Source organism: Pleurodeles waltl, chromosome 3_1, assembly GCF_031143425.1.
Source record: "Pleurodeles waltl isolate 20211129_DDA chromosome 3_1, aPleWal1.hap1.20221129, whole genome shotgun sequence".
NCBI classification, from domain to species: Eukaryota; Metazoa; Chordata; class Amphibia; order Caudata; family Salamandridae; genus Pleurodeles; species Pleurodeles waltl.
This window is the reverse complement of record NC_090440.1, coordinates 398244702-398271645: the sequence shown is the minus strand read 5'-3', so window position 1 is coordinate 398271645 and position 26944 is coordinate 398244702. Positions and strand designations below refer to the sequence as shown.

Genomic DNA, 26944 nt, shown 5'->3' with positions numbered 1-26944 from the left:
ACAGGTTTGTCGATGCACCTTGCCACAAATTTCTTCCAAAGAAAATGGTTTTGATTGAGGGACGCCTGGCTGCCAAGATAACATTACAGACTTCAGGAGGCAGGTCAAAAGACGTCAACTGTTGCCGCTCAATCTCCATGCAAGGAAGCGGAGGGTGAACAAGTTCAGATGGAGGGCCCTCCCCTGCTGCTGCGACAGAAGATCCTCCCGCAGAAGCAGTCTGATCAGAGGAGCTATGGCCATGCTCAACAGCTCGGGATACCAGACTCTTCGTGCCCAGTCCGGAGCCACCATTATAACTTGGACCCAGTCTTGCCTGATCTTCTTCAGAACTCTGGGCAGAGGTGGTATGGGAGGAAAGGTGCACAGGAGGTCTGAATTCCACTCGCAGCGAAAGGCGTTGCAGAGTGAATGCTACCTTGAAACTCCACTGCGCAAAACAGCTGACATTGCGTGTTTTCTACGGAGGCGCGCAAGTCTAACCAAGGTTCTCCCCACTGAAGGAAAAGACTTTGTGCCACCTCCGGATGGAGATGCCATTCGTGATCGACCATACATCATCGGCTGAGTTCGTCTGCTCTGGCATTCAAGAAGCCTGCCAGGTGTTGAACCACCGGGAGAAATGCCCTGATGTTCCAGCCAAGTCCAGAGGCGAAGAGCCTCTTGACAAAGGGTCCCGGACCCCACTCTGCCTTATTTGTTGCAGTACCACATGGCGGTGGTGTTGTCTGTGAACACTTGCACTGCTTTCCCCTTGAGAAAGGGAAGAAATGCTTTCAATGCTAGTAGAATCGCTCGGAGGTCCAGATGACTGATATGGAGCCCAGTTTCTGCCGGAGACCAGAGGCCTCTGATCTCCACCTCTCCCATGTGGCCACCCCAACCCAAGAGTGAATCATCTGTCGCAACTGTAAGATCTGGTTGGGGAAAGGAGAGGGATCTGCCCTTGACCCAATCCTGATTCGTTAACCACCACTGCAGGTCTCTCACAGTTCCTTCTGAGATCTGTACCTTTTCGGAGAGATTCCCCTGATGCTGCGCCCATTGGAACTTCAGGTCCCACTGCAGAGCTCGCACATGCCATATGGCCTTTTGAACTAGCAGGATGCAGGAGGCCATGAGGCCCAGCAGTCTCAGTCATTCTCACCGAAATCCAGGACAGAGGCGAAAACATCGGTATCATAGCCCTAATATCCTCAACTCGCTTTTCGGGAGGATATGCCTGAAACTGCACTGTATCCAGAACAGCTCCGATGAAAGGGAGAGTCTGAGAAGGAGTCAGGTGTTACTTCGGCGCGTAGCTTGTGAACCCGAGCAAATGCAACAGCCAATCGTCGAGGTAGGGGGGAAGACTGGGACCCCCTAATCTGCGCAGATGAACTGCCACCACTACCATCACTTTCGTGAACACACATGGGGCACTGGTAAGGCCAAAGGGGAGCACAGTAAACTGAAAGTGCTTGTGACCTACCACGAACCGTAGGTAACGTCTGTGAGCTGGCAAGACGGGAATGTGGAAGTATGCGTCTTGCAAGTCCAACACTACCATCCAGTCTCTGGGATCCAGGGCAGATAGGACCTGAGCCAATGTCAACATTTTGAACTTCTCCTTTTTGAGGAAGAGGTTGAGGGACCGAAGATCTAATATAGGACGAAGACCCTTGTCCTTTTTCGGCACCAGAAATTAGCGGGAATAGCAAACACGACCAACTTCTGGCAAAGGAACCCTCTCTATAGCTCCTTTGGCCAAAAAGGGCTTGGACTTCCTCGCGGGAAAAGCGCCATATGATCCTCCGATATTTGATTGCATGAAGGTGGCTTGGCTCGAGGAAGTGTCTCGAAGGGGAGGGAGTACCCCCTTCGGACAACCTGGAGGACCCACCTGTCCGAGGCAACAGACTGCCATTGGGACAATCCTGCCACCAACTGGTTCCTGGTGTACCCGCAGACTAGGAAGGTTGGGAGGCGGAAGCACGGGCTGGGGTGGACTGGGCAACCCGCTGGCTCCCTGCTACCCAGGGGCGTGGGATCCCACGTCTGCGCAAGGGCTGTACAGGATGCATGAGTCAATGGCCAAAGGGGAAAAGGAAGCAGTTGGGTACCCCTTCCGTAGCCATGAAAGGGGTGAAAGGCAGACTGCTGGGGTTTAGGAGCAGTCGCAAGGCCAAGGGACGGGCCGCAGTTCTGGAATCCTTAAAGTGCCCGAGCGCCAAATCTGCCTTATCTCCGAATAGAAGTGTGCCATCATAGGGCATGTCCATCAAGGATTGCTGGACATTCCCTGAGAAGCCAGATGTTCTCATCCAGGTGTGGTGTCTCAATGCCACAGTCGATGCAACCGATCTGCCCAGAGAGTCGGTGGTATCCAGTCCACAACTAATCACTGCATGCCTCACATCTGTTACAGCTCGGGAAAAGATAGTCCGGGCCTCCTCTAGAACCCTAGGCAGCACTTGCGCGACCATATCCCTGAGAGTATGGGAACAGAGGCCCAAAAGGCATGCGGGTGTTCACGAACCGCAGCGCTGGACTGTTGGAAGAAAACAACTTCATCCCCAAATTGTCCAGTCTTTTTGATTCCCTATCCGGCGGTGCAGCAGGGAATGCTCACACAGACAATACAGTGGCAGGTCTGAGACAAGTTTACAGGGCTACTCATGTGGGTGGCACAATCAGTGCTGCAGTCCCACTAGTAGCATTTTGATTTACAGGCCCTGGGGACACATAGTGCACTTTACTAGGGAGAGTGAGGACGGGCAGGGTGATTGGATACTGCAAGGGAGTATGGGCGCCCGCTGTAGAAAACATCTCCAACAGTATAATATATATATATACAGGGAGTGCAGAATTATTAGGCAAGTTGTATTTTTGAGGATTAATTTTATTATTGAACAACAACCATGTTCTCAATGAACCCAAAAAACTCATTAATATCAAAGCTGAATATTTTTGGAAGTAGTTTTTAGTTTGTTTTTAGTTTTAGCTATGTTAGGGGGATATCTGTGTGTGCAGGTGACTATTACTGTGCATAATTATTAGGCAACTTAACAAAAAAAAAATATATACCCATTTCAATTATTTATTATTACCAGTGAAACCAATATAACATCTCAACATTCACAAATATACATTTCTGACATTCAAAAACCAAACAAAAACAAATCAGTGACCAATATAGCCACCTTTCTTTGCAAGGACACTCAAAAGCCTGCCATCCATGGATTCTGTCAGTGTTTTGATCTGTTCACCATCAACATTGCGTGCAGCAGCAACCACAGCCTCCCAGACACTGTTCAGAGAGGTGTACTGTTTTCCCTCCTTGTAAATCTCACATTTGATGATGGACCACAGGTTCTCAATGGGGTTCAGATCAGGTGAACAAGGAGGCCATGTCATTAGATTTCCTTCTTTTATACCCTTTCTTGCCAGCCACGCTGTGGAGTACTTGGACGCGTGTGATGGAGCATTGTCCTGCATGAAAATCATGTTTTTCTTGAAGGATGCAGACTTCTTCCTGTACCACTGCTTGAAGAAGGTGTCTTCCAGGAACTGGCAGTAGGACTGGGAGTTGAGCTTGACTCCATCCTCAACCCGAAAAGGCCCCACAAGCTCATCTTTGATGATACCAGCCCAAACCAGTACTCCACCTCCACCTTGCTGGCGTCTGAGTCGGACTGGAGCTCTCTGCCCTTTACCAATCCAGCCACGGGCCCATCCATCTGGCCCATCAAGACTCACTCTCATTTCATCAGTCCATAAAACCTTAGAAAAATCAGTCTTGAGATATTTCTTGGCCCAGTCTTGACGTTTCAGCTTGTGTGTCTTGTTCAGTGGTGGTCGTCTTTCAGCCTTTCTTACCTTGGCCATGTCTCTGAGTATTGCACACCTTGTGCTTTTGGGCACTCCAGTGATGTTGCAGCTCTGAAATATGGCCAAACTGGTGGCAAGTGGCATCGTGGCAGCTGCACGCTTGACTTTTCTCAGTTCATGGGCAGTTATTTTGCGCCTTGGTTTTTCCACACGCTTCTTGCGACCCTGTTGACTATTTTGAATGAAACGCTTGATTGTTCGATGATCACGCTTCAGAAGCTTTGCAATTTTAAGAGTGCTGCATCCCTCTGCAAGATATCTCACTATTTTTGACTTTTCTGAGCCTGTCAAGTCCTTCTTTTGACCCATTTTGCCAATGGAAAGGAAGTTGCCTAATAATTATGCACACCTGATATAGGGTGTTGATGTCATTAGACCACACCCCTTCTCATTACAGAGATGCACATCACCTAATATGCTTAATTGGTAGTAGGCTTTCGAGCCTATACAGCTTGGAGTAAGACAACATGCATAAAGAGGATGATGTGGTCAAAATACTCATTTGCCTAATAATTCTGCACTCCCTGTGTGTGTATATATATATATATATATATATATATATCAGGGATGTGGAATTCCTACCGCCCCAAAGCCCAGGACATATTGTTTGGGGTCAAGGGCAACAAGTTTTCATGTTTATTTTGTCTTTGGGGCAAGTAGGCCTTACCCCCAGCAGCACAAACCCTTTGGCTGCCAATTTACAGAGAAGGGAACTGTCTGCAGTTGAGATAATGTGTGTCCATGTTAATGCTGTTCAAAAGTGTATTTAAGGTTCATTAATAAAAAGTCTTCATTATTAGGGTCAGTGATGAAAATAAAAGTTTTAAGGTCACACTGCACTACTGACAGTGGTTCCATTTAAAAAAAAAAAAAAAAAGTCGACACTGGTTTGAAAAGCTTAACAATATGAGGCTAAGTATAATGCTCCCAGAATGCTCTCTGATTAGATGTAAGTGTTTGCAGAAGATTGTAAGCAAGAGTGATGATTCTTTGCTTTCAAAATAAAATGTCCAGAAAAAAATGCAAGTGGGTAAAAACCTTTTGCTACTATGAAGTTTTAGGTGCTATTTCTCTCTGTAGTGTCATCTAGTGAAATGTGTTGATGCATGCTAGTATTTCCCAAAAATATTCCTAATGGAAAATCAGCATAACCATTTTCAACAAGATTATGGGAAGCATGAAAATAAACAAGCACTGGCAAAGCCAACCGATCAAAAGAAAATAATGTAGAGTCTTTTGGTTTCATCAATGCGTGTCTTGTTTTGACATGGATTTTGTAGCACTTTATTGTTGTGGGAGTTGCCAGGCCCTCACCATTTTAACAAACACTGGAAAAAAGAAAAAAGAAAAAGTTTTTGGTCTCAAGAAGCACACATTGCCACCAGTGGCATAACAAAGCCCCCTCAAAACAGCACCTGCCCTGAGCGAGTCTGGAGGGGGCTCCATGTTCTTTGCAGGGGGGGCCCCCTCCAGTTTTGTTACGCCACTGATTGCCACAGTAGTTCCTGGCACTGAACAAAACTACTTTGTTTGCCAAAATGCTCCTTGTAGAAGAGAAGAATGTGATCACTCACAGTAAAACTATGCAATAGATAAAGAGAGAAACAGAAGTTTAATAAAAACAAAATGTCTTTGTTAACACCAGACATAATTAGGGACCCAATTCTTAAAGAAAGTCACAAAAGTGCACCCATGATATATATCTTTCAATTAGAGGCTTTCGTGAATTCACAGGAATTTACAGAAGTAGACCAGGAAATCATATTCCTAGAAAAATATTAGTGAATTGTATATGAGCACAAGCCAATATGCATGTGTATGTGTATATTTGCTCATGTGAAGATCTATTGAGCTTTTACAAGTTCACTTTTCCTCCAACCACTTTTTCCCCCAACCGTGGAAGAAATTCCAGTTCTGCCATTGTCAGGAGTAAATTTTCAACCTTTCTCATTATGGGAAAATATTAGAGAAGAGCTGGTGAAAATCCTTAAAACATGCAAGTTAGTAGGTTTGCAGACTTAAGGGCATTCCTGCCTTTGAACTACTGCTTACTGCTTCCTCCAGCCCCAGTATATAGATCTGCGGAATGGTGGCAAAATATGAAAATTGCTAATATTCAAGCCCTACTATAGTAGTGGCCCTAGCATAATCAGAGAGGCTATTATCAGAGCATTAACATAATGAGATTGCTGCCATAATTTGTCACCACAATACATAGCACCGAAGGGACACGTACACCTTTTTAGAAGACAAGTAGATGAGAGAGAAAGAGAGAGAGTGGAAAGGAGGCTATAACATTTAACGCAGAGCAGAGATGTACTTACTGTCCACAGTGAAGCTCGCCTGGTTTGGGACGGGATGTTATTTTTTGGGTCAGATTGTTAGTGTTTTGGACTTGGGGACAACTCTCACATGCCTGCTTCATTATCAACTGACCATCATCCTAAGGCAGACAGGGTGCTGTAATGCCCAATTTTTACACTGTTGCATTCCTATCTTTTTCCTGGGCTTAATTGGGTGATCCTGAGTACTCGCACACCCACTCACATACCCATATAGCCACTCACACACACACTCTCTCTCAGACCCATACACACACTCACTCACTCACAAACCTACTCACACACCCACACAGCTACTTACACACCCACTCACAGACCCATTCAGCCACTCACATTCCCACACACCCACCCACCCATACACCCACACACACACACACACTCTCACAGCCACTCACACACCCATCAATAAACACCCTATCACACACACACAGCCACTGGCACACCCTCCCACACACCCAGTTACTGATACTTCCAGTCACAGACCCAGAGTCACTCAGACTCCCACTCATACAACACACGTTACATTATTTAATGTTAAACTAATGTTATAGATAGGTGTGTTTTATTACTATATGTTTATAACAAATTCAGTCAACAAGCCAAAGGTTACAGACATATAATACAGTTAGGAAATACGATTAAAATAACACACAAATTTACTATTAAAAACAAAAAACACGTTACATGGGTGTTACAGAAACAAATACCACAGAAATTCACTAGAAAACCCAAAGGTTACAGGGACATTATAGTTAGGAAATAAAAATTTAAAAAATAAAGAAATTGACTGAAAAAAACAAAGGTTACAGGGAAGTTATGGTTAGAAAATGAAATTTAAAAAAGCTTTAGCAATGCACTGAAAAAATCAAAAGGTTACAAGGATGTTATAGTTAGGCTCAGATTTTATACACACAAAACCATAGAAATTCAGCAGTTAGTTACTTGAGCTATGTAAGGAAATGACTCCTTGGCATGGTTACCCCCTGACTTTCAGCCTTTGCTGATGCTAAGTTATGACTTGAAAGTGTGCTGGGACCCTGCTAACCAGGCCCCAGCAGCAGTGTTCTTTCCCTAAACTGTACCTTTGTCTCCACAATTGGCACAACCCTGGCACCCAGGTAAGACCCTTGTAACTGGTACCCCTAGTACCATGGGCCCTGATGCCAGGGAAGATCTCTAAGGGCTGCAGCATGTCTTACGCCACCCTAGGGACCCCTCACTCAGCACATGCACACTGCTTCCCAGCTTGTGTGTGCTGGTGGGGAGAAAATGACTAAGTCGACATGGCACTCCCCTCAGAGTGCCATGCCACCTCACACTGCCAGTGGCATAGGTAAGTCACCCCTCTAGCAGGCCTTACAGCCCTAAGGCAGGGTGCACTATACCACAGGTGAGGGCATAAGTGCATGAAACTATGCCCCTACAGTGTCTAAGCAAAACCTTAGACATTGTAAGTGCAGGGTAGCCATAAGAGTATATGGTCTGGGAGTTTGTCAAACACGAACTCCACAGCACCATAATGGCTACACTGAAAACTGGGAAGTTTGGTATCAAACTTCTCAGCACAATAAATGCACACTGATGCCAGTGTGCAATTTATTGTAAAATACACCCAGAGGGCATCTTAGAGATGCCCCCTGAAAACATACCCGACTTCCAGTGTGGGATGACTAGTTTTTGCAAGCCTGCCACACACCAGACATGTTGCTGGCCACATGGGGAGAGTGCCTATGTCACTCTGTGGCCAGGAACAAAGCCTGTACTGGGTGGAGGTGCTTCTCACCTCCCCCTGCAGGAACTGTAACACCTAGTGGTGAGCCTCAAAGGCTCACCCCCTTTGTTACAGCGCCACAAGGCATCCTAGATAGTGGAGATGCCCGCCCCTCCGGCCACTGCCCCCACGTTTGGCGGCAAGGCTGGAGGAGATAAAGAGGAAAACAGGGAGGAGTCACTAACCAGTCAGGACAGCCCCTAAGGTGTCCTGGGCTGAGGTGACTCTTACTTTTAGAAATGCTCCATCTTGTGGATGGGGGATTCCCCCAATAGGATTAGGGATGTGCCCCTCTCCCCACAGGGAGAAGGCACAAAGAGGGTGTAGCCACCCTCAAGGACAGTAGCCATTGGCTACTGCCCTCAAAGACCTAAACACACCCCTACATTCAGTATTTAGGGGCCCCCAGAACCGAGGAAGAGAGATTTCTGCAACCTAAAGAAGAAGAAGGACTGCTGACCTAAAGCCCTGCAGTGAAGACGGAGACGACAACTGATTTGGCCCCAGCCCCACCGGCCTGTCTCCCTACTTCGACGAAAACTGCGACAGCGACCAGCGACCTCTGAAGCCTCAGAGGACTGCCCTGCATCCCAAGGACCAAGAAGCTCCAGAGAACAGCGGCCCTGTTCAACAAACTGCAACTTTCTGCAACAAAGAAGCAACTTTAAAGACTTCACGTTTCCCGCCGGAAGGGTGAGACTATCCACTCGGCACCAGACGCCCCCAGCTCGACCTGCGGAAAACTAACACTACAGGGAGGACTCCCCGGCGACTGCGAGCCCGTGAGTAGCCAGAGTTGACCCACCTGAGCCCCCACAGCGACGCCTGCAGAGGAATTCTAGAGGCTCCCATTCACCGCGACTGCCTGTAACAAGGGACCCGACGCCTGGAACCAACACTGCACCCGCAGCCCCCAGGACCTGAAGGAACCGAACTCCAGTGCAGTAGCGACCCCCAGGCGACCCTCTGCCTAGCCCAGGTGGTGGCTACCCCGAGGAGCCCCCCCCCCCCCCCATGTGCCTGCCTGCATCGTTGAGGAGACCCCCGGGTCTCCCCATTGCTTTCTACACAAAACCCAACGCCTGTTTGCACTCTGCACCCGCCCGCCCCTGTGCCGCTGAGGGTGTACTTTCTGTGACTGCTTGTGTCCCCCCCGGTGCCCTACAAAACCCTCCTGGTCTGCCCTCCGAAGACGCGGATACCTACCTGCTGGCAGACTGGAACCGGGGCACCCCTGTTTCCATTGAAGCCTATGTGTTTTGGGCACCTCTTTGACCTTTGCACCTGACCGGCCCTGAGCTGCTGGTGTGGTAACTTTGGGGTTGCCTTGCACCCCCAAAGGTGGGCTACCTTGGACCCACCTTTGAACCCTGTAAGAGCTTTACTTACCTGTGAACTTAACAATTACTTACCTCCCCCAGGAACTGTTGATTTTTGCAGTGTCCACTTTTAAAATAGCTTATTACCGTTTTTGTCAAAACTGTACATGCTATTGTGATTATTTAAAGTTCCTAGAGTACCTGAGTGAAATACCTTTCATTTGAAGTATTACTTGTAAATCTTGAACCTGTGGTTCTTAAAATAAACTAAGAAAATATATTTTTCTATGTAAAAACCTACTGGCCTGGAATCAGTCTTTGAGTGTGTGTTCCTCATTTATTGCCTGTGTGTGTACAACAAATGCTTAACACTACCTTCTGATAAGCCTACTGCTCGACCACACTACCACAAAATAGAGCATTAGAATTATCTCTTTTTGCCTCTATCTTACCTCGAAGGGTAACCCTTGGACTCTGTGCACACTATTTCTTACTTTGAAATAGTATATACAGAGCCAACTTCCTACAAGCTACCTATAGCTTACTCCGGCAAAGCATTGCTGATGAGCTTACATATTACATCACTCATCACACGGTCAGCAACATCACTGATGACTTCTCAAATGACATCACTGAGGACACTACTGATTACATCATCCAGTTACTGTAAGTGTTTCACAAACATTTCTAAGACAAAGATATATACTAAGCTACCTCATAACTTAAACTACTAATCTTTCTCTACTATTCAGTGATACTATTTCTACGATATGTCATCTCATATAACCCCGTTTTTAAAATAGGTGTACTATTTATTAGTAAACTACCCTCTACACTGACACATGTCCCCTGTGGATGTATGTATATTGTAGTGCTTTGCAACAGTGTAAGTTGTTCATTGAGACTTTACAGTGATGGCAGAGTATAGTTCTGACCAGTTTCCCTAGATCTCGCTCCTTGTGATGAATAACTTTAGTTGTAGCTTGCAATAAATTCATTGGTTCGCTAAGACATTAACCTAGGGTGATGGCTCAAGGTAGTAGACATTTACAACAGACTCACCTCTGTGCTCACACCTTTCTCAAGAATAAAGAACAATTTTGCTAGAGGGGTTGGGCACAGTGGCCTATATACCAAGACCTCTCTAGTGGTTGAATGTTGTACTGCTTTGTGTAAATCTGACATTTGCACTAAAACCTCTTTCCAGGTTCACGAATAGTGATGTTGATGTTTGCTATAGACCAGCCTATAAGGTTAGACGTTTTACTTCGGTCATTAGTGGTTAGAGTAGTGGTTCAGAAGAGAAAGGGCTGTCTACTGAGAAATGACCGTTAAATGATAAGTGAGGGTAGTAGTTGAAAAGGTTTCAGTGAGCCCCATGCTGTATGTCTCTCACCTTCATCTTATTTTTAAAACGTTTAAATGGTACTTCATGAAGTATATTGAAGTTTACTTTGCTGGATGATGTCATCTGAGAAGTCATCAGTGATGTCACTAACCATGTCATGAGTGATGCAATATGTACAGTGCATTGTAGGGGCCTAAGTTGTAGTTAGCTCAGGTAACTACAACTGCTAAATTTCCATGATTTTGTATGCGTACATTCGGAGCCTAACCAGAACATCCTTTCTGTGATTATATATATATATACACACACACACACACACACTTAAAAAAACAGAGGTTATAGTTAGGTTCTGAAACACAAAGGCACAAAACCATAGAACGCAAAGGCACAAAACCATTGAAATTAGTAACTATAATTTGAGCCTTAAAGTAACTATAACTCGCACCCCCTGACATGCAGTTTTCTCATCAATAATTTTACTACACATATTGCAGTGATATTATCAATGATATCATAGATGATGTTATGAGTGATGTAATATATTGGGTAGTTAGCAGTGCATGGCGAGACATGAGTTATAGTCACCTTAAGGCACGAGTTATAGTTACTTGAGATAACCACCTATAACTGCTGGATTTCTATGGTTTTATGCAGAAAATTCAGAACTATTACAGCCATGAAACCTGTTTTTTTTCCAGTGACTTTCTATGATTTTTTTTTAACATTAAGTAATTTTAATTATGTTATGTTAATCCAGCCACAGAGGCACACTGCCTTTGGCCGTGTGGCAAGGGCTGGCCTGCAGCCAGGCCTTGCCGCCAACCCCCTAAAAGCACACAAATTTCACACCACGCACAGCCTTTGGCCCTGCATGGAAGGGATTGTCCACAAGAACTGGCTATAACCACCCAACCCCACGCCACTCATGAACTGCTTTTTTGTTTGATGGAGATGTGATCATACTCCTGTGAATCAAAAACACGTCTCCAAAATCGGCAGGAAACCCCACTCGGGGTTACCTTTTAGCAACCTGTTCATCATACTCGGAATACTAATGTATATGGGGTGTGCCCAAAAGAGTGGGGCTTCTACACCATTTAACATAACTGTTGTTTTTAAAAGGGAGAACACGATCTCTGGTCTCAGCAGCACATGACAAGAAAGAACCCCCTCGACACAGTCACTACATGAGATATTGCGCTGTAAAGAAACAAGGATACAAACACCTCCATCAAAGATTACTGATAAATCTTCAAGATAAAAATGCAGAGGAAAAACACTTCCTTTGCCTTGATCACGTGCAAGAAATTAGGATGATTAATACTTTAAAAGTGGAGTTTGAACTTGGGCACCTGCTTTGTTTATATCTGTGCTTCCTGCTGAGCTTTGAATTCTGTGAAACGAGCATCATGCCAATTGAATCCTGGCCTGTGTATTTATCCAAGAAAAGACCACCGTTGTCTGCAGAACATCTACCCAAACTGGAATACTTTCTACGGCTTTATTAGTAATTGCTACCTTGCTGGGTATATATATAGTGCATCTCCTCCACTACAGCTCCACAAAGTATGCTGAGGTAATGTCTCCAGTGACCTTGGGTGTCTGTAACTTTGCCAATGTTACTGCTGCACAAGTGTCTTCATCAGGTAACTTATCAAGGTGGAACATATTTGAGGGCAGGGAAAGAGATTAAGACCCCACTTCCAGCAAGCAGGAGCATTTTAACAGCTCCCACCTGCTGGAAGCGGAGTGTTTGCTTTAGCTTGGAGGGAGCTGTCACAGATCCTGCCTAGCAAAAGCAAACAGCTGTCTCTCAGGGATGAGCACGTTGGGAGATAGCAGGAGCCAGACCTGAAGAGTGGTGGTCCGTAGGCCCATATATGACCCCAGGAGGGGGGCCACGCAGCACGCCTACTTTGTTCTGCACGGGCCGGCCCAGGGGAGGTGGTGGTCCCTTGGACTCTATATGGCCCTGGAAAGGGGCTGTGAGGCAAACTCCCTTCTTTAAAAATGTAAAAGACCCGGGTGAGGTGGTGGTCCCCAGGGCATTGGGGTCCGTGCAGCCCTCTCAACAATAATTTTGTATTTGCCTGAGGGAGGTGGTGGTCCACGGAGGCTCAACGAGGCCCCTCTATATAACTTATTTGTGTTTAGCCCTCGGAGAGGTGGTGAACCTCGGGGCTTTAGTAAGCCCATGGAAGGGGGGCCCATGCGCCCCCCTCCATTTGTATGTTAACAAGCCCCCGGTTCCTGGCCCATCCAGGAACTAAGATAACATCAAGAGTGGGAGACAGCACTCACAATTTTATTTTATAATTCAGAAAATCTGCAGATTTCGCAAAAAATTTAAAAAACAAAAAAAACAAAAATAAAAGCTATTTTGCCCTGGCCGGGTCCTGGAGGGGCTCTAGCACCAAGGCTAGGGAGGTTAGGGTACTCCTACCCTGCCCCCTTTCCTTTTCTTTTTTTTTGTTAACATTTTCTTTCGGGAATCAGCTGAAGCTGAATCCCAAATGGCTGCAAACACGTCCTGGTTGAAGTGTTGCATGCCAATCAGATCTCAGCATGACATCTCTGGGATCCGTGGAGCCTCTGTATCCCTAGATGAAAATTTGGATTTCCTTTAATATCTTGAAAACTACTGAACAGATTTAAACCAAATAACAAAAAGCGTGCTTTTGGAGCAAAATGTTCCTTTCTGCCAAATTTGGTATAATTCCATCGAGCTGTAGTTGTGTTTAAAATCTCTACTGAAATTAATATGGGAAACAACTTTTTTTTTTTACACCCCCACCCTTTTTAGGGGAGAGCGCAAAGGGCTCCGTCCCGTGTTGTAATCTCTCTTTGGGCTTCAAACCATGCCCATGTCACATCAGTCTCTTTCATTGGTTCATGGGCTTGCCTTTTAAAATCTGCTTGCTTTCATTAGTGAAAGGCATGCATATGTCATGCCTTTTCCGGTGTTTAGCCCTCCTCGAGCACAGCGACCAAGTACTGAAAACATACTAGGCTCGCTGTTTTCCATCCGGTTTCTGGACTTGTTTTTCTCTTTTTTCGCAGTGCGATCTTGCGGGCCAGAAGTCAAGCGCTTTGCATGACATCGACCCTGTTACACAGTTAATTGCACTTTTGCCGATCACATGGATAATTGCACTTTTGCCGATGGGTTTCACTACGAGTAAACTTTTATTACCCTTTGTGTGTCTGCTTGGCGTTGATAGCGGCCGTCAGCTCGCTTATGTGAAACTTTTACATTTCAGTTTATATGGCAAGAAAAGTCCAGTTAGTTTTGCGAAACTGTTATACTTTTCAATTTTAATTTATGTGGCAAGAAAAGTCCGGTAAGGAGTTTACAATGCTAATTGATCTAGCTCAAGCAAACGCGAGGCCCATTGCATTGCAAATGCTTGTTTTTTCTGCCACCGCTTGATGGATCACCCCAAACATTTCCATGCGCAACAAGACCCTATAGGACACTTTTGTTTGAAAATTTCATGAAGATTCGTCAAACAGCAAGAAAGATATAGCCAAGTAAAAAAAACTCAGTACCCAGTTAGGTAGTTATAGTTAGGACCTAATTTCTATAGGAAAGGTGTTTTTTGTTTTGCTAATAACTGTAGCTTCGTTTGACACATCTTCACAAACTTTTTGAAACTAGTTTCCCCCTCACTTAAGCTACGGTTTTTGGCCATGTGCAGCGGGGGTTGTATGTGTGAATGGTTGTACTTCTTTTTTATCTGCTTTGAATTCACAGATCCTTCTCGATTTTACACAGGGGGTCTCGCTGAGTGCCGCAGTGAAAGGTCAGATCAGCTGGAAAAAATTTCCAATTTTATCTCTATCCTGACCCCTTATTTAGTTTCTCTTTTTTTTTTTCCGTCCCCAGCCCAAGCAAGAAAGATGATGGTGGCCGCATCTGGGCTTTGCTTTTGGTCTGGGATCTGCTGATCCCCCGCGAGTGGATCGGCGAAGGATCCACATCCCTAGATATCTATATTTAATTTCCTTCAATTACTCTGAAACTACTGAACAGATTTACAAAAACAAAAAGAGGAGGTCTTTCTGGACCAAGATCTATCTTTCTGCCACATTTGGTGTGAATCCGTTCAGCGGGTCGGGCTGTGGCCGTGTTCAAAAATTGGAAAATCCGCATAGATGTAACGTGGGAAAAAAAAAGAGTTTTGAGACCCCTCTTTTTCTCAGCTCCCGCTTGACGAATCACCCCAAAACTTTCCAAACAGCCGCTAAACTAAGTAGCATACACATTTTTAAAATGTTGTCAAACAAAGCCAAAGTTATTTGCAAAATAAAAAAAAATTTTGTCCATAGGAAAAGTTGGTGCTAATTAACTACCTACTGACTACCGCCTGAAGGACATTATGGTGGTCATTAAGAGTTTGGCGGGTGGCGGAGGCCGTCCGCCAAACTCCTTCCGCCATCAGACCGCCTGTGCGGCCTGAACCCCACCGGCCCGAACAGGACTTCACTGCAGGGCTGGCAGGCAGAAACAGTGTTTCCGCCTGCCGGCCCTGCGGTGAACAGGGCCTGAACATTGACGCCGGCTCCTAATGGACCGGCGCCAATGTGGCGGTAATTCGGGCAGTGGAATGCGCAATGGGGCTGTGCATGGGGGTCCAAGTCCCCCATTCCGCCAACACCACCATGAAAAGGCTGACAGATGGGGACTCCTAATCCCCAGTGTGGCGCTGCAAGCAGCGTTGCCCTGAAGGACATGAGTCCACCGGGACCGCCAGGCTGCGCCTCAGTCATAATGTGGAAGTCTCACTGCCAGCCTGTTGGCGGTGGGGCCGCTATCGCAATGACCCCCTATATATCCAACCTCAGCTTCTCAGTGAAAAGAAGTCGCGGAACTCCTGGGGTGATTGCAGTGTTGATATTTATTATGCTCACAGAGGATGTGTCAAAGCGTTTCGGCACTTCTCTGGGACTTTGTCACAACATTGATTGTGGGAAACCTAGTGCCATCTATACAGCATGACAAGTCAAGTGTAAAGCCATAAACAACCAAGACGGACAAAGAAACTGGCTCAAATAACAGCACCGGCAGTCTGGGGCCCTCAGGCCATACACAGTGCTGCAAGTGAAAAAAATATATGTATCTAATGCACATATATAATGTTAGACCTCTTGACATAGTAATAGTGAACGGTTATAATTTTTTAAAGGTCATGAATTGGTGGTGTATAGGTTTAGTAAGGAGTATTTAAGGTACAAGCATTAGCAGCATGTATGTATAAAGGGTGGCAAGGGTTTTATCAGATTTATGCCTGGGTAGTAAGACGTTTTTAGGATTCAGGGATATGTAGTGCCATAGAGGTAGGGGGTAGCAAAGAGCTTTTAGGGTTCAGGGATAGGTCATTTAAAAAATCTAATTTGAATATTTAAATAATAGCATGATTTATTTAAATGAAATTAAAATAATTGCATTCATTTTACATATATGCTTACAAACTTACTTGAGAAATAAAGGCACTCAGTGTAATCACATGCAACATAAATGTGGTACCCACAATATAATCACTTCTGATGTAAACATATATGAGGTAATAACTAATATTTCTTCTTGCCACTCTCAAACTCAATAAGTGGTCCACCTTCGCTCTGCATTAGCGATTGGGAATCACAAAAAGGCCACTGGTAGACCAAACAATGCGATAATGGATATTTACAGATAGTTTAATTCCTTGGCAGAAGGAGATTTTTTGTGGATGTGTGTACAAGAGGGAGACAAATCTCACTTTTACACCTGGTTGGTGCATGGAAAATAATGGAGATTAAGGAAATATGGTTTTGATTATTGAGATCTCAAAGGGTCTGTGTTCTTGAATAGAAGACTATGCATGCATATGCAGAGAAACTGTTGTAAAAGGAGCTGACAAAGTGTAGGTGTGATCAGGCCTGAATATACAACTTTACTCAGAAACAGTGCGCTTCTGTGGTTTGGTATAGATCCATTTAGTGTTTTTAATATATTAGCACTTCATAGAGTTAATACTTTTGTATAGCTTGTTGTCTGAATTTCTAAGCATGAGGCTCTTGAATTCTGTCAATCATATCTGAATGTTTGGAGAAACGTGATTGTTTAATGAAGAGCTTCAATTGAATTTTGTCTGCATCTTGCGACTTGTGAGTCTCGTCTAATGAAATAAAAACAATCACAATGATGGCGGCAGACATGCTGACGACTTTTGTTCCACGGACGTGGGTAGAGGAGTAGCTCAAAGGTCTGGAAAATGCCTTTATAACAAAGAAAAAACACATTTCGCATGGTGACAATTACTGGGAATTTTACCATGTTGCATTCTGGAATGAGTGCACCCACCATAGGAGATCGAACAACACAAGTTTGGGATTTTTTTTTAAAGGAACACAAACAAAGCTACTAATAGGAAATAAGGGTCAGACAACGATGTAGTTGTGGTAGGATTCTACCCTACATCCAACCAGTGCACGCATAGTTGTGTGCAGGCACTGGCTGAAGGCGAGGCTGTGCGTCCAACCCCAAATATGTACGGACAAAAGGGTGTAGGGGGGGACACAGGGCCTTCCAGCAGGCCGAGCCCAGTGTGCAACCAATAGGACGCCCAGGCATCTGCATATAGGGCCAACTACTCATGTGTTCAACCCCAGCTGCCCACCCACCCGTTGCGCTCAGGTGGCTAGATTAATATTTTCTTCCCTTCAACATTCAAATACAAACCTATGTCCCCTTTTCAACAGCATTCGAAGTACTGTATTGTTGTGACTACATTTATTTCAGATTCTGTAAGTGAAGGCACGCATGTATGTTTATAAAATTGATTATGCATTAATTGTTTTTAAAATTAGGTAAACGTTAAGGTCTTATCTTACACATCTGAATAACTAAAGTGTAAAGTATCGGATCAAATTATACTGAGCTTATATACTTAACCTGTTAGCCACAGGTGGCATTCACCTGTTAAGGCACTATTAGCATATCAGGCTACAGACAACCTAAACAAACTGTCAAAACCAAAAATACACTGGGCCCAATTCTCAAAGGCATTCTGAACATAAATATAGGTTTACGGATAAAACAGACTTATTTTATCCCTGCCAGGAATCCACAGAACGATTATAGACGTACATTAATGGCCATAAACCAATGCCATGTTGGGTAGTGACCAGAACAAAGCAGGGATTCCCTTGTAAATTTGAGAAATGATACAAAATAACCCTCTCCCACCCTGGACACGGCCGGAGTTTTACTTCCGCAAAAAAGCTAGACTAACTTTCCTTCCTTGCACTAAAAGGGAGCTGATCACCTCCAAGCTCCGAGGGGGCATAGGGGAAGGGTTTTCGAAAACGATGGCGTGGTTTTGTCAGGCCATTTCTGACCTACTGGTTTACATAAAGCAGTCCAAAATCTACCCTTAATGAGTTAATGGAGTTCCTCTGCCAATTGCCGGTCAAGGTATTTGTCACTATGCTCTTTCAACACGTCTGAAACTACAAATGGTTGTAGAAATAATGTAGTACCAGAAAAGATTACCTAGGACGGCTCTAGGAGATCATTTCGGAAACCTCTGACAATATTCGCAGGGAGTATAAGGTTCTGACTTGGTCGAGGGAAGAGTCGCTCTAAAAGTAAATGTGACAATAATATAGCTTTGTACCACACATCTGAAACCTGGGAATTCTACATTAATGCAAACTAATAAATGATAGCAAGTACAGGAAATGTTCTTTTATTCTAGGCCCAGGAAGTTAAACATGTTCTTCCGCCCTGACTTTTACACTTTTTAGGTTAAACCAACAGGGTACAATTGGAAACATATGTTTGTACACTACTTAAAAAGAGACAGCCCCCTCTATTTGCTATTCCTGTGGTGAACCTACTAAGTCCACTCAAAGGCTTCCTCTTATCTCGGTAGGTATCCCTGAGTTGCTCTTAGTGAATTTATTACAAAGATGATGCCCAGTCTGCCGTGAATTAGGATTTTAGTTTTGATTTCATTACTTGGGAAACCAAACCTAATCTTTAACACTCATTGACAAAGCCGATAGGTCGCTCAATGTGTTTTAACAATGATGTACACCAGTGTGGCTGCTGTTCAGTATGGCTAAAACTTTAGCGGTGTGGGTTGTGTGGGGTAGAATGGGGTAGAGTGGAGTGTTGTGGAGTGTTGTTAATGGAGTAAACTGGAGTGGAGCTGAGTGTAGTGGGGTAGACTGTGGTACAGTGGAGTGGAGTAGAGTAGAATGAGGTAGACTGGAGAGGAGTGGGGTAGACGGAAGTGCAGTGGAGGGGTGGATTGGGGATAGACTTCAGTGGATGGGTAAATTGGAGTGGGGTAGATTGGAGTGGGGTAGAGCTGAGTGGGGTAGATTAGAGTGGATTTGGAGTGGAAAGGCGTAGAATGGAGGAGTATAGAGTGGTGGAGCGTAGACCAGAATGGAGTGTCGTGGAGTGAAAAATGCACTAATGATGCAACTGGAGAGGAGTGAAGTGGTGTGCTGTAGAGTGAAGTGGTGTGCCGTAGCGTAGAGTTTGCGTGGATTGTCACAGAACGGAGTGGTGTAACGTAGAGTGGAGGGGCATAGAGTAGAGTGGCGTATTTGGAGTATGCATGGATTGGTAGCGCACTGCCATTACAGACAACATATTTTCAACTGAAATGACCATTACATTTGCACAGACATGCAGTTTTACTGTGCACAAATTATAATGTGCGGAAATGTCATCCCCCACACTTCAGCATTACAACAACCACAAAAAAATTACTTTCCTAATTCTGAAATATCAGCACAGTTCATTTTGTTGTGTGCTAGAAAAAGCCTTTGGTTTCATAGCAAGATTTTCACGTAAAGCCTCTCACTTTGAAGTCAGAGAGAAAAAAGTAAACACTAAGCTCCCTCAGAAGCCAAAGCCAGACATTCGACCTCCTTCCCTGAAAGCACAGCAAATTTCACAAGATAAGTATAAGATTTAAAAGCCTATTTACAGAAAACAAGCACTTGGAAGGATACTGTAAATAGTCAATGCTTTACTAAACAGACAAGCTCAAGCTGGACAGCTAAAAACAAAGCCAGCAAACAGAAAGTAAGCAACTGTGAGTTACAAACCATAAAGTCAATGGTCAGCAATGGGCAGAATGCCTTCCCAGGGAAACTTTCAGAATGCCCACAAGAAGTCAACAGCAAACTACAGAGCTGCGCTGTCTGGCAGGCTTCGACCTGAAAAGCACCAGGACTTCAAGTACATGGCTCCCATTTGACGGTTCTTTGTATATTACTTAGTTTCATAGTTTATTTCAACATTTACTACTAGGCTCTACCCAAATCATATTGATAGTTAAATATTTAATCAGCTTCAAAGTACATCACTCTACCAGACAATTACAGTAAAACAGAGATCTTAAAAGAGAACACAGACCTGATCAAGGGAATAGTTGACATGTGAGATGGAGAGGTGAGGATCTGCCAGGAACTATAAAAAAAACATAATGAAACAGTTAAATCAGACAGCCCTTTGCATCAAAGCTCAAATGTCTGGAATCAAAAGGTGCTTTGGCTGAAAACCTCTTCTGCTACAGGCCCCAAAATCCTTTTCTTTATATTAGTTAAACAGATATCATATACCAAGTTAAAAATTAGGAACTTAAATAATACCATACACCATGGAAATAATGTTACAGCCATATTCCCAACCCAGATTGAAAACCGTATTACTTACCCCTCCAAGCCAGAAAATAGGTCTATGGGGTGCTTAATTTGAGCCAGAGGTTGCAGGAGGGGGCCTAACTGCACTTTTGTTGGAGGACCGGAACTTATTTTTCAACATACTTTGAGAAAAACACAAAATGGGGAAATAAGGATAAAGACAAAAAAACAGTGGCAAAGTGAGAAACCAGGGCTGAAAAGGAATCCAAAAGAGTGAGAAAAAGAGGCGGGTCTGTCTGGTGGTGGACTAAAGATTCTGCAGCCTTAATATATGTAAAGCCAACCTTCAAAGCTAAACTTTAGACCTCAGCACAGGGGCTTAATATCCTCTCCAAGCATTTCAAAATAAAAGGAATACCAAATCAGCTCTGCAAAGACGTAACTGGAAAATTATACAATAATCCCATTGGGTTGAACGTGAGATGAAAGCTACTATGTCGTTCCTTTAAGTATTACACTCTGGGACAGAGCTCAGGTTTACCCTGCATCTGATATGGACCTGGGTCTCTTGCGCTTCACCACAATGATGAGTTTAAAGGACTACAGAATGATGGGTAGCAGGATCTCGGCCAAGCCAAAAGGCAAGATACAGCATTGCAAGAATATATATATATATACACACACACACATATATATATATACAAACACACTCTTTGAATTCCAAGGGAAACCAGGACACCTCCGTACAAAAGGTCTCTAATTTATTTAGCAGCAAAACAAAACAACTCCAACGCGTTTCAGCATTATGCCTTGTTTTGGGCGACTCAGAGCCCGACCAGGACCGCTGTGTTGTAGAGGCCGCACTCCGAGGTGAATCTTGTGGAGCAATATATAATAAAATAATAGAAGATGGAGTAATCGTATCATTCGTATATTTTTTTCCCTGACATGGATGGAGAGATTCACTTATTTGCTGTACTTTGACATCATTCCTCTGTATTAGGAATGCAGGAAATCCTCTTAATTTACACTGTATATGGCAATAGATGAACAATAGAGAGAGAAAGGGAGTTCTTTATCCTAGAAGGGCTGTGAGTAGATTAGAGCAGTCAAGTTTCTTACCTCTTGCTCTAGGTCAAGAAGACACTGTCGGTATGGCTGAAGCAAAGAATCAAGTCCCGTACAGAAAGCCCTCAGGTACATCCCATGCAACCCACATTGCCCTGGCTGGGATGGGTGATGATCCTGAAAGAAAGATAACATAATTTATTCTCTGGGTGGAGTCTTCCAAGAGACCAAAGAAAACTGTGACCAAGACAGAGTGGATGGTAACCTCCTCTTGAAATCAAATGTGAGCTGCCTTGAATTAATCTCAAATTATGAGGGATTAGTCGCGTACAAACAGCATATTCCCTACTTCAGTTGAGCGGCAATCATCAGAAAAGATGGTAAATCAGATTTGTCAGCGGTCAGGTTGACAGTGAGAAGAATAAAGCGAGCTGTGTTCAACTTTTAACACGGACTAGGTTGACGTGTATTTATGCAAAAACATCACCAGAGGCAATGCTTTATGTTTTTCTCTAAAGAAGGAAATCACTTCAACAAAATTGCTTATATCATAACTGAAACTTTCACTTTTGACAGACTCGCAGTGGCCTTTACTTGCGAATTGGGAGTCTGATGTGTATTTTAATTTGAATGCACACGGAGAAGTTTTAAAGTCACGTCCTGTACAAAACATGAGACAGAAATAAATACATTGGACAGGTTTACTTATTAAAAAAAAGCCCTGTACATTTGTTTTTCAAACAGTACTACCAGGTCCAATTTCTACTGTATTTTACACTTTTCCAGGAAACTCATACCTGCTGCACATGGCCGGTGTACTGCTCAATGAACTCTGTGAAACGTATGTAGTCTGTTCCAAGGCGACAGAGTCGATTCAACACGCTTGTCTCGCTGGGATGGAGAAAGGGCAGTTCCTGAGATACCTTGGGCAAAAAACACACAGGGTCTAATAAAAAAGGAAGGAGTTGTATGGTCCGGAAATAACAGGAACAGAAGACTGGGTGACTTTCCAGGAAAGATCGTTTATTTCGACATAGGACCTGCAGCCAGGAAAGCAAGATCCAAACTGACCAAGTCACATTCCAACATTCTAGAACACACACCAAATGAAAACATATCGCATCTGCACAATTCCACAACTATACATATGCCGAGACGTGGGTCCCGTGCTCCTATGCCACGGGATTCAAGCTAGCCTGGATGATGAAGGGTGATACCCTAAAACCGGTCCAAGGAGGCTTGTTTCTGTCCAGGGGGGATCCGGCCTGGCAGTTCGGGCTGGACTGTTCCCACAAGGAACAGTATCAAAACTTGACCCACATAATAAAAGGGTAAAGAAAATGGCTCATGTTTAGAAAACAAGTTGGTATTTCCGACTAGAAATCCATAAATATGTTGTATCCCATAGGTGTGGTAAGTAGGGGGAACCGGGTTCACGCAGCTATTTCTGGAAAACATAATGAATTTATTCTGGTATCATTTTCAGACATGGGGACACAATTCAGCAGTGCCCTCACGATGCCTGCATTCCGTACTGACTGGCAACCTACAGGCACCTAGGGGGCTTTCTTATTCTTACTTCTTACTGAACCTTAAAAAACAGTCCTGTTTTAACAGGTATATCAGCCCTTCTTTTGTTATTATCTTGGCTGGGAGCCATCGCAGCCTGCTTAATGGCTACATGACAAGGAAACAAACGCACACAGCGTATTACTTTACAAGAACTTAAGGGAAACTATGACTTGGGTTCAGGTTTTTTACTCTATTCATCCCCCTATGTAAGAGATGTGCAAGCATTGTAGAAATGCAAAATTTGTCTGTGTAGGGGTAATTTCACAAATAATTATTTAAAAGACAGGCCTTTTTTATTTAACGCTTTCATAGCGCTCCGCATCCCAGTGTTGTGTAGCAGAGTGCTTTATATCCCACACAGTGCCATAATAAATCATACAACAGTGTAAATCAATGTCCATGAAATGAGACACGAAACAATTAGGATTTTAAATTGTAGGGATAATATTTCAACCATACTTCCAGACATTAAATGTTAAGGGTAAATGATAGAGATAAACACAAGGTCAGGCTATAATACGTAATACAGTGATTGTGGCTGTCTGTATTAAAAATGATTCATTACTTCCCAAAGGAACCCTTCTTTGCAATCTTAGATTAACAGCAGATTGAGCAGGGAAAAAATAAGGCTCTAAATCCATGACATACAGTTTGAATGTCGGTAAATAGATCACTCTGCTTTATTAAAAGTATTGCAACTTATGAATTGGAAGGTAACAAAACAAGCATTGACAAAGCCAATAGGTCTCACCTATACAAGAGCTATTGGTTTTTGTAATGTATTTTGCCATGTTGTACACCAGTGTGACTAAAATGTAGTGGTGTTTCAGAGTGGAGTAGGGGAGTATGATGTCAGAGTGGATTTGTTGGCATTTTGTAGAGTGGAGAAGGGGGGGAATGGAGTGTCAAGAGTTGAATAGTGGGGAGTCTGTGGTTCATTTGCAGACAGTGGGGTAGAGTGGGTGGATTCAGTGGGGTGGATTTGATTGGACTAGAGTGGGGGGATTGGAGTGGGGTTGATTGGATTCATTGGACTGGAGTGAGGTGGAGTGGATTGTATTGGAGGGGGTGGATTGGAGTGGGTGGGCTCAGTAGATTGGATTGGAGTGGTGTGAACTGAAATGAGGTGGGGCGGATTGGATTGGGAGGGTGGGGCGGATAGGACTGGGAGAGTGGGGTGGAGTGGATTGGAGTGAGTTGGGTGGATTGAGTGAGTGGGTTGGATTCAAGTGAGTGGGGTGGAGTGGAATGGGGTGGAGTGGAGTGCATGGGATTGGAGTGAGGTAGATTGAAGTGGGGTGGATTGGACTGGGAAATGGTAGGCTGCAGTGGGACGGATTGAATTGCAGTGGGGTGGATTGGAGCGGGGTGGACTGGAATGAGGTGGGGCGGATTGGATTGGGAGAGTGGGGTGCATGGGATTGGAGTGAGGTAGATTGAAGTGGGGTGGATTGGACTGGGAATTGGTAGGCTGCAGTGGGACGGATTGAATTGCAGTGGGGTGGATTGGAGCGGGGTGGACTGGAGCAGAGTCAACTGCATTGAGATGAGGTGGATTAGGGTGTGGTGGATGGACTGGATTGGGTGGGGTAGACTGAACTGTGGTGGGGAGGACTGAAGTGGGGTGGCTTGGATTGCACTGGGTGGATTGATTGATTGGGGTAGGCTGGATGGATTGGATTGGAGTGCGGTTGACTGAACTGGGGTGCGGTGGATTAATTGGAGTACAGTAGAACTGAATTGGGGTGGAATGGAGTGTACTGAAATGGGGTGGAGTGAACTGGATGAGGTGGATTGGTGTGGGATGAGTGGATTGGATTGGGTGGTGTGGGGTGGGCTGGAGTGGGTTTGATAAGATTGGAGTGGATTGGAATAGGGTTGATTGGACTGACTGGGGTGGATTGGATTGAGTGTGGTAGATTGGGTAAAGGGGAGTGGATTGGATTGGGGTAGACTGGAGTAGGGTGGATTGGATTGGACTGGGGTAGATTAGAGTGGATTGGTATGGGGTGGATTGATTGGAGTAGGTTAGATTAAGGTGGTTTGGAGTAGGGTGGATTCAACTGGAGTAGGTTGGATTAAAGTGGATTGTATTGGAGCTGGATGGATTGGGGTGGTGTGGGTAGGCTGGTCTAAATGAGGTGACTGGGTAGCAGTGGACTTGAGTTGAGTGACGTGGAAGGGTGGACTGGTTGGATTGGAGTGGGGTGGGTTGTATAGAAGCAGGGTGGATTGGATTGAAATGAGGTTTGATGGACTGGAGTGGCTTGGATTAGAGTGGGGTGGTTCGGACTGAGTGGGTTGGATTGGAGTGGGGTGAATCAGACTGAGTGGGATGGATTGGAATGGTGTGTGGTGGGCAGGTGGATTGGCCTGGAGTGGAGTGGGGTGGGGTGAGGTGGTTTGGATTGGAGTGGGGTGTTTTGGACTGGAATAGGATACACTGGACTGGGCTGGATTGGAGTGGGGTGAACTGGGATGAAGTGGGGTGGACTGGAGTGAGGTGAATTGGGAGTGGGCCAGAATGTTTTGGACTCAAGTGTTATTTGGGATTGGAGTAAGGCAGTTAGGAGTGGGGCAGGTTTGAGTGGGTTAATGTGTGGCAGACTAAAATGGATTGGACTGGGGCAGATTAGAGGGGGCAAATTGTATTGAAGGGGATTGGAGTGGGGTGGATTGCATTGGATTGGATTAGAGTGGGATGAACGTGGAAAAGCAGTAAGAGCTCAACAGACCACAAAGCATTCATCACTCCACCGATTTATTAAATCATCTAGAAAATCAGCCATTCAGGAGCGAATAAACACCAACGCTCACAACAGCAATAACTTTTCACCATAGTCAAGGAAGTCACAAAACCCAGCGCGGACATCCCACCCTCCCAAGACCTCTGCGACAGCCTTGCCACCTTCTTCCACGAGAAAATTCAGGACATCTATAAAGGATTTGCAAGCAAATGCCGCCTCACCCCACCCACGAGCACCAATAGAGACGCCAATCAACAATTGATCATAAAGCACTGGACCATCCTCACCCTGAAGATCACGAACTCTGACTACTCTGGGGAACCTCCGACTCATGCCCCACCACATCTTGAATAAAGCTGCACCATCATCGCACCTGAACTATGCTGTACCATTAACCGCTCCATCGAGATCGCCACTTTACCGGACACCTGGAAACAGATGGAGATAAACCTTCTACTGAAAAACTACAGGCCAATCTCACTGTTACCTTTTCCAGTCAGAGTAACTGAAAAAGCGATCAACACACAGCTCACCGACTTAATCGAAGCCAACCACATCCTCAACCCCTCCCAATCAGGAATCAGGGGCAACCACAGAACTGAAACTGCACTCCTAGCAGCTACAGATGATATCTGCACCCTACTGGTCCACAGCGAAACAGCTTTCCACATCCCCCTTGACCTCTCCGCCACCTTCAACATCATTTCCCACACCACCTTGTGCACAAGACTACACAAAGCCAGCATCTGCGGCAAAGCTCTGGAGTCAGGCTCCCACCTTTCACCTCAAAGCTGACGGAAACCAGAAGCAGAGTTGCCCATGGCACATCCCTGAGTACCAACCATTTCAATGTCTACATGTCCCAGGAGACCGAGACTGTCAGACACCACAGGCTCAACATCGTCTCATACGCGAATGATACAACTCATTCTCTCCCTCAGTGACGAACCACCAACAGCCAAAAAGAACTTTCACAATGGAATGAAGGCAGTCGCCAACTGGATGAGGGACAGCTGCCTCAAGTTCAACTCAGACAAGATGGAGATCCTCATCTTTGGCCTCTCCACTACCGCCTGGATGAGCTCCTCATGGCCTAGTGCCCTTGGAACTGTCCAATCTCCGAGTGACCATGCACGGAACCTCAGCATTTTCCTCGTCTCATCACTGTCCATGGCCCACAATGTCAACACCGTCTCATCCTTCCACATTCTTCGTCTGCTCCGGATGATCTTCAACTGAATCCCCATGGACGCAAAAAGAAC

General features: G+C 44.8%; 1 protein-coding gene across 1 annotated transcript in view; it reads right to left on the bottom strand.

Moving 5' to 3' along the window:
* The window catches only part of TUBGCP4 (tubulin gamma complex component 4), a 339555-nt gene that overhangs the window by 277326 nt on the left and 35285 nt on the right, over positions 1-26944 (bottom strand). The window contains exons 2-4 of the mRNA XM_069222595.1: positions 22161-22286; positions 21418-21540; positions 20069-20122 (exon numbers count right to left, since the gene is read on the bottom strand). Coding sequence (XP_069078696.1) covers positions 20069-20122; positions 21418-21540; positions 22161-22286 — 303 coding nt within the window. The remainder of the gene's footprint in view (positions 1-20068; positions 20123-21417; positions 21541-22160; positions 22287-26944) is intronic.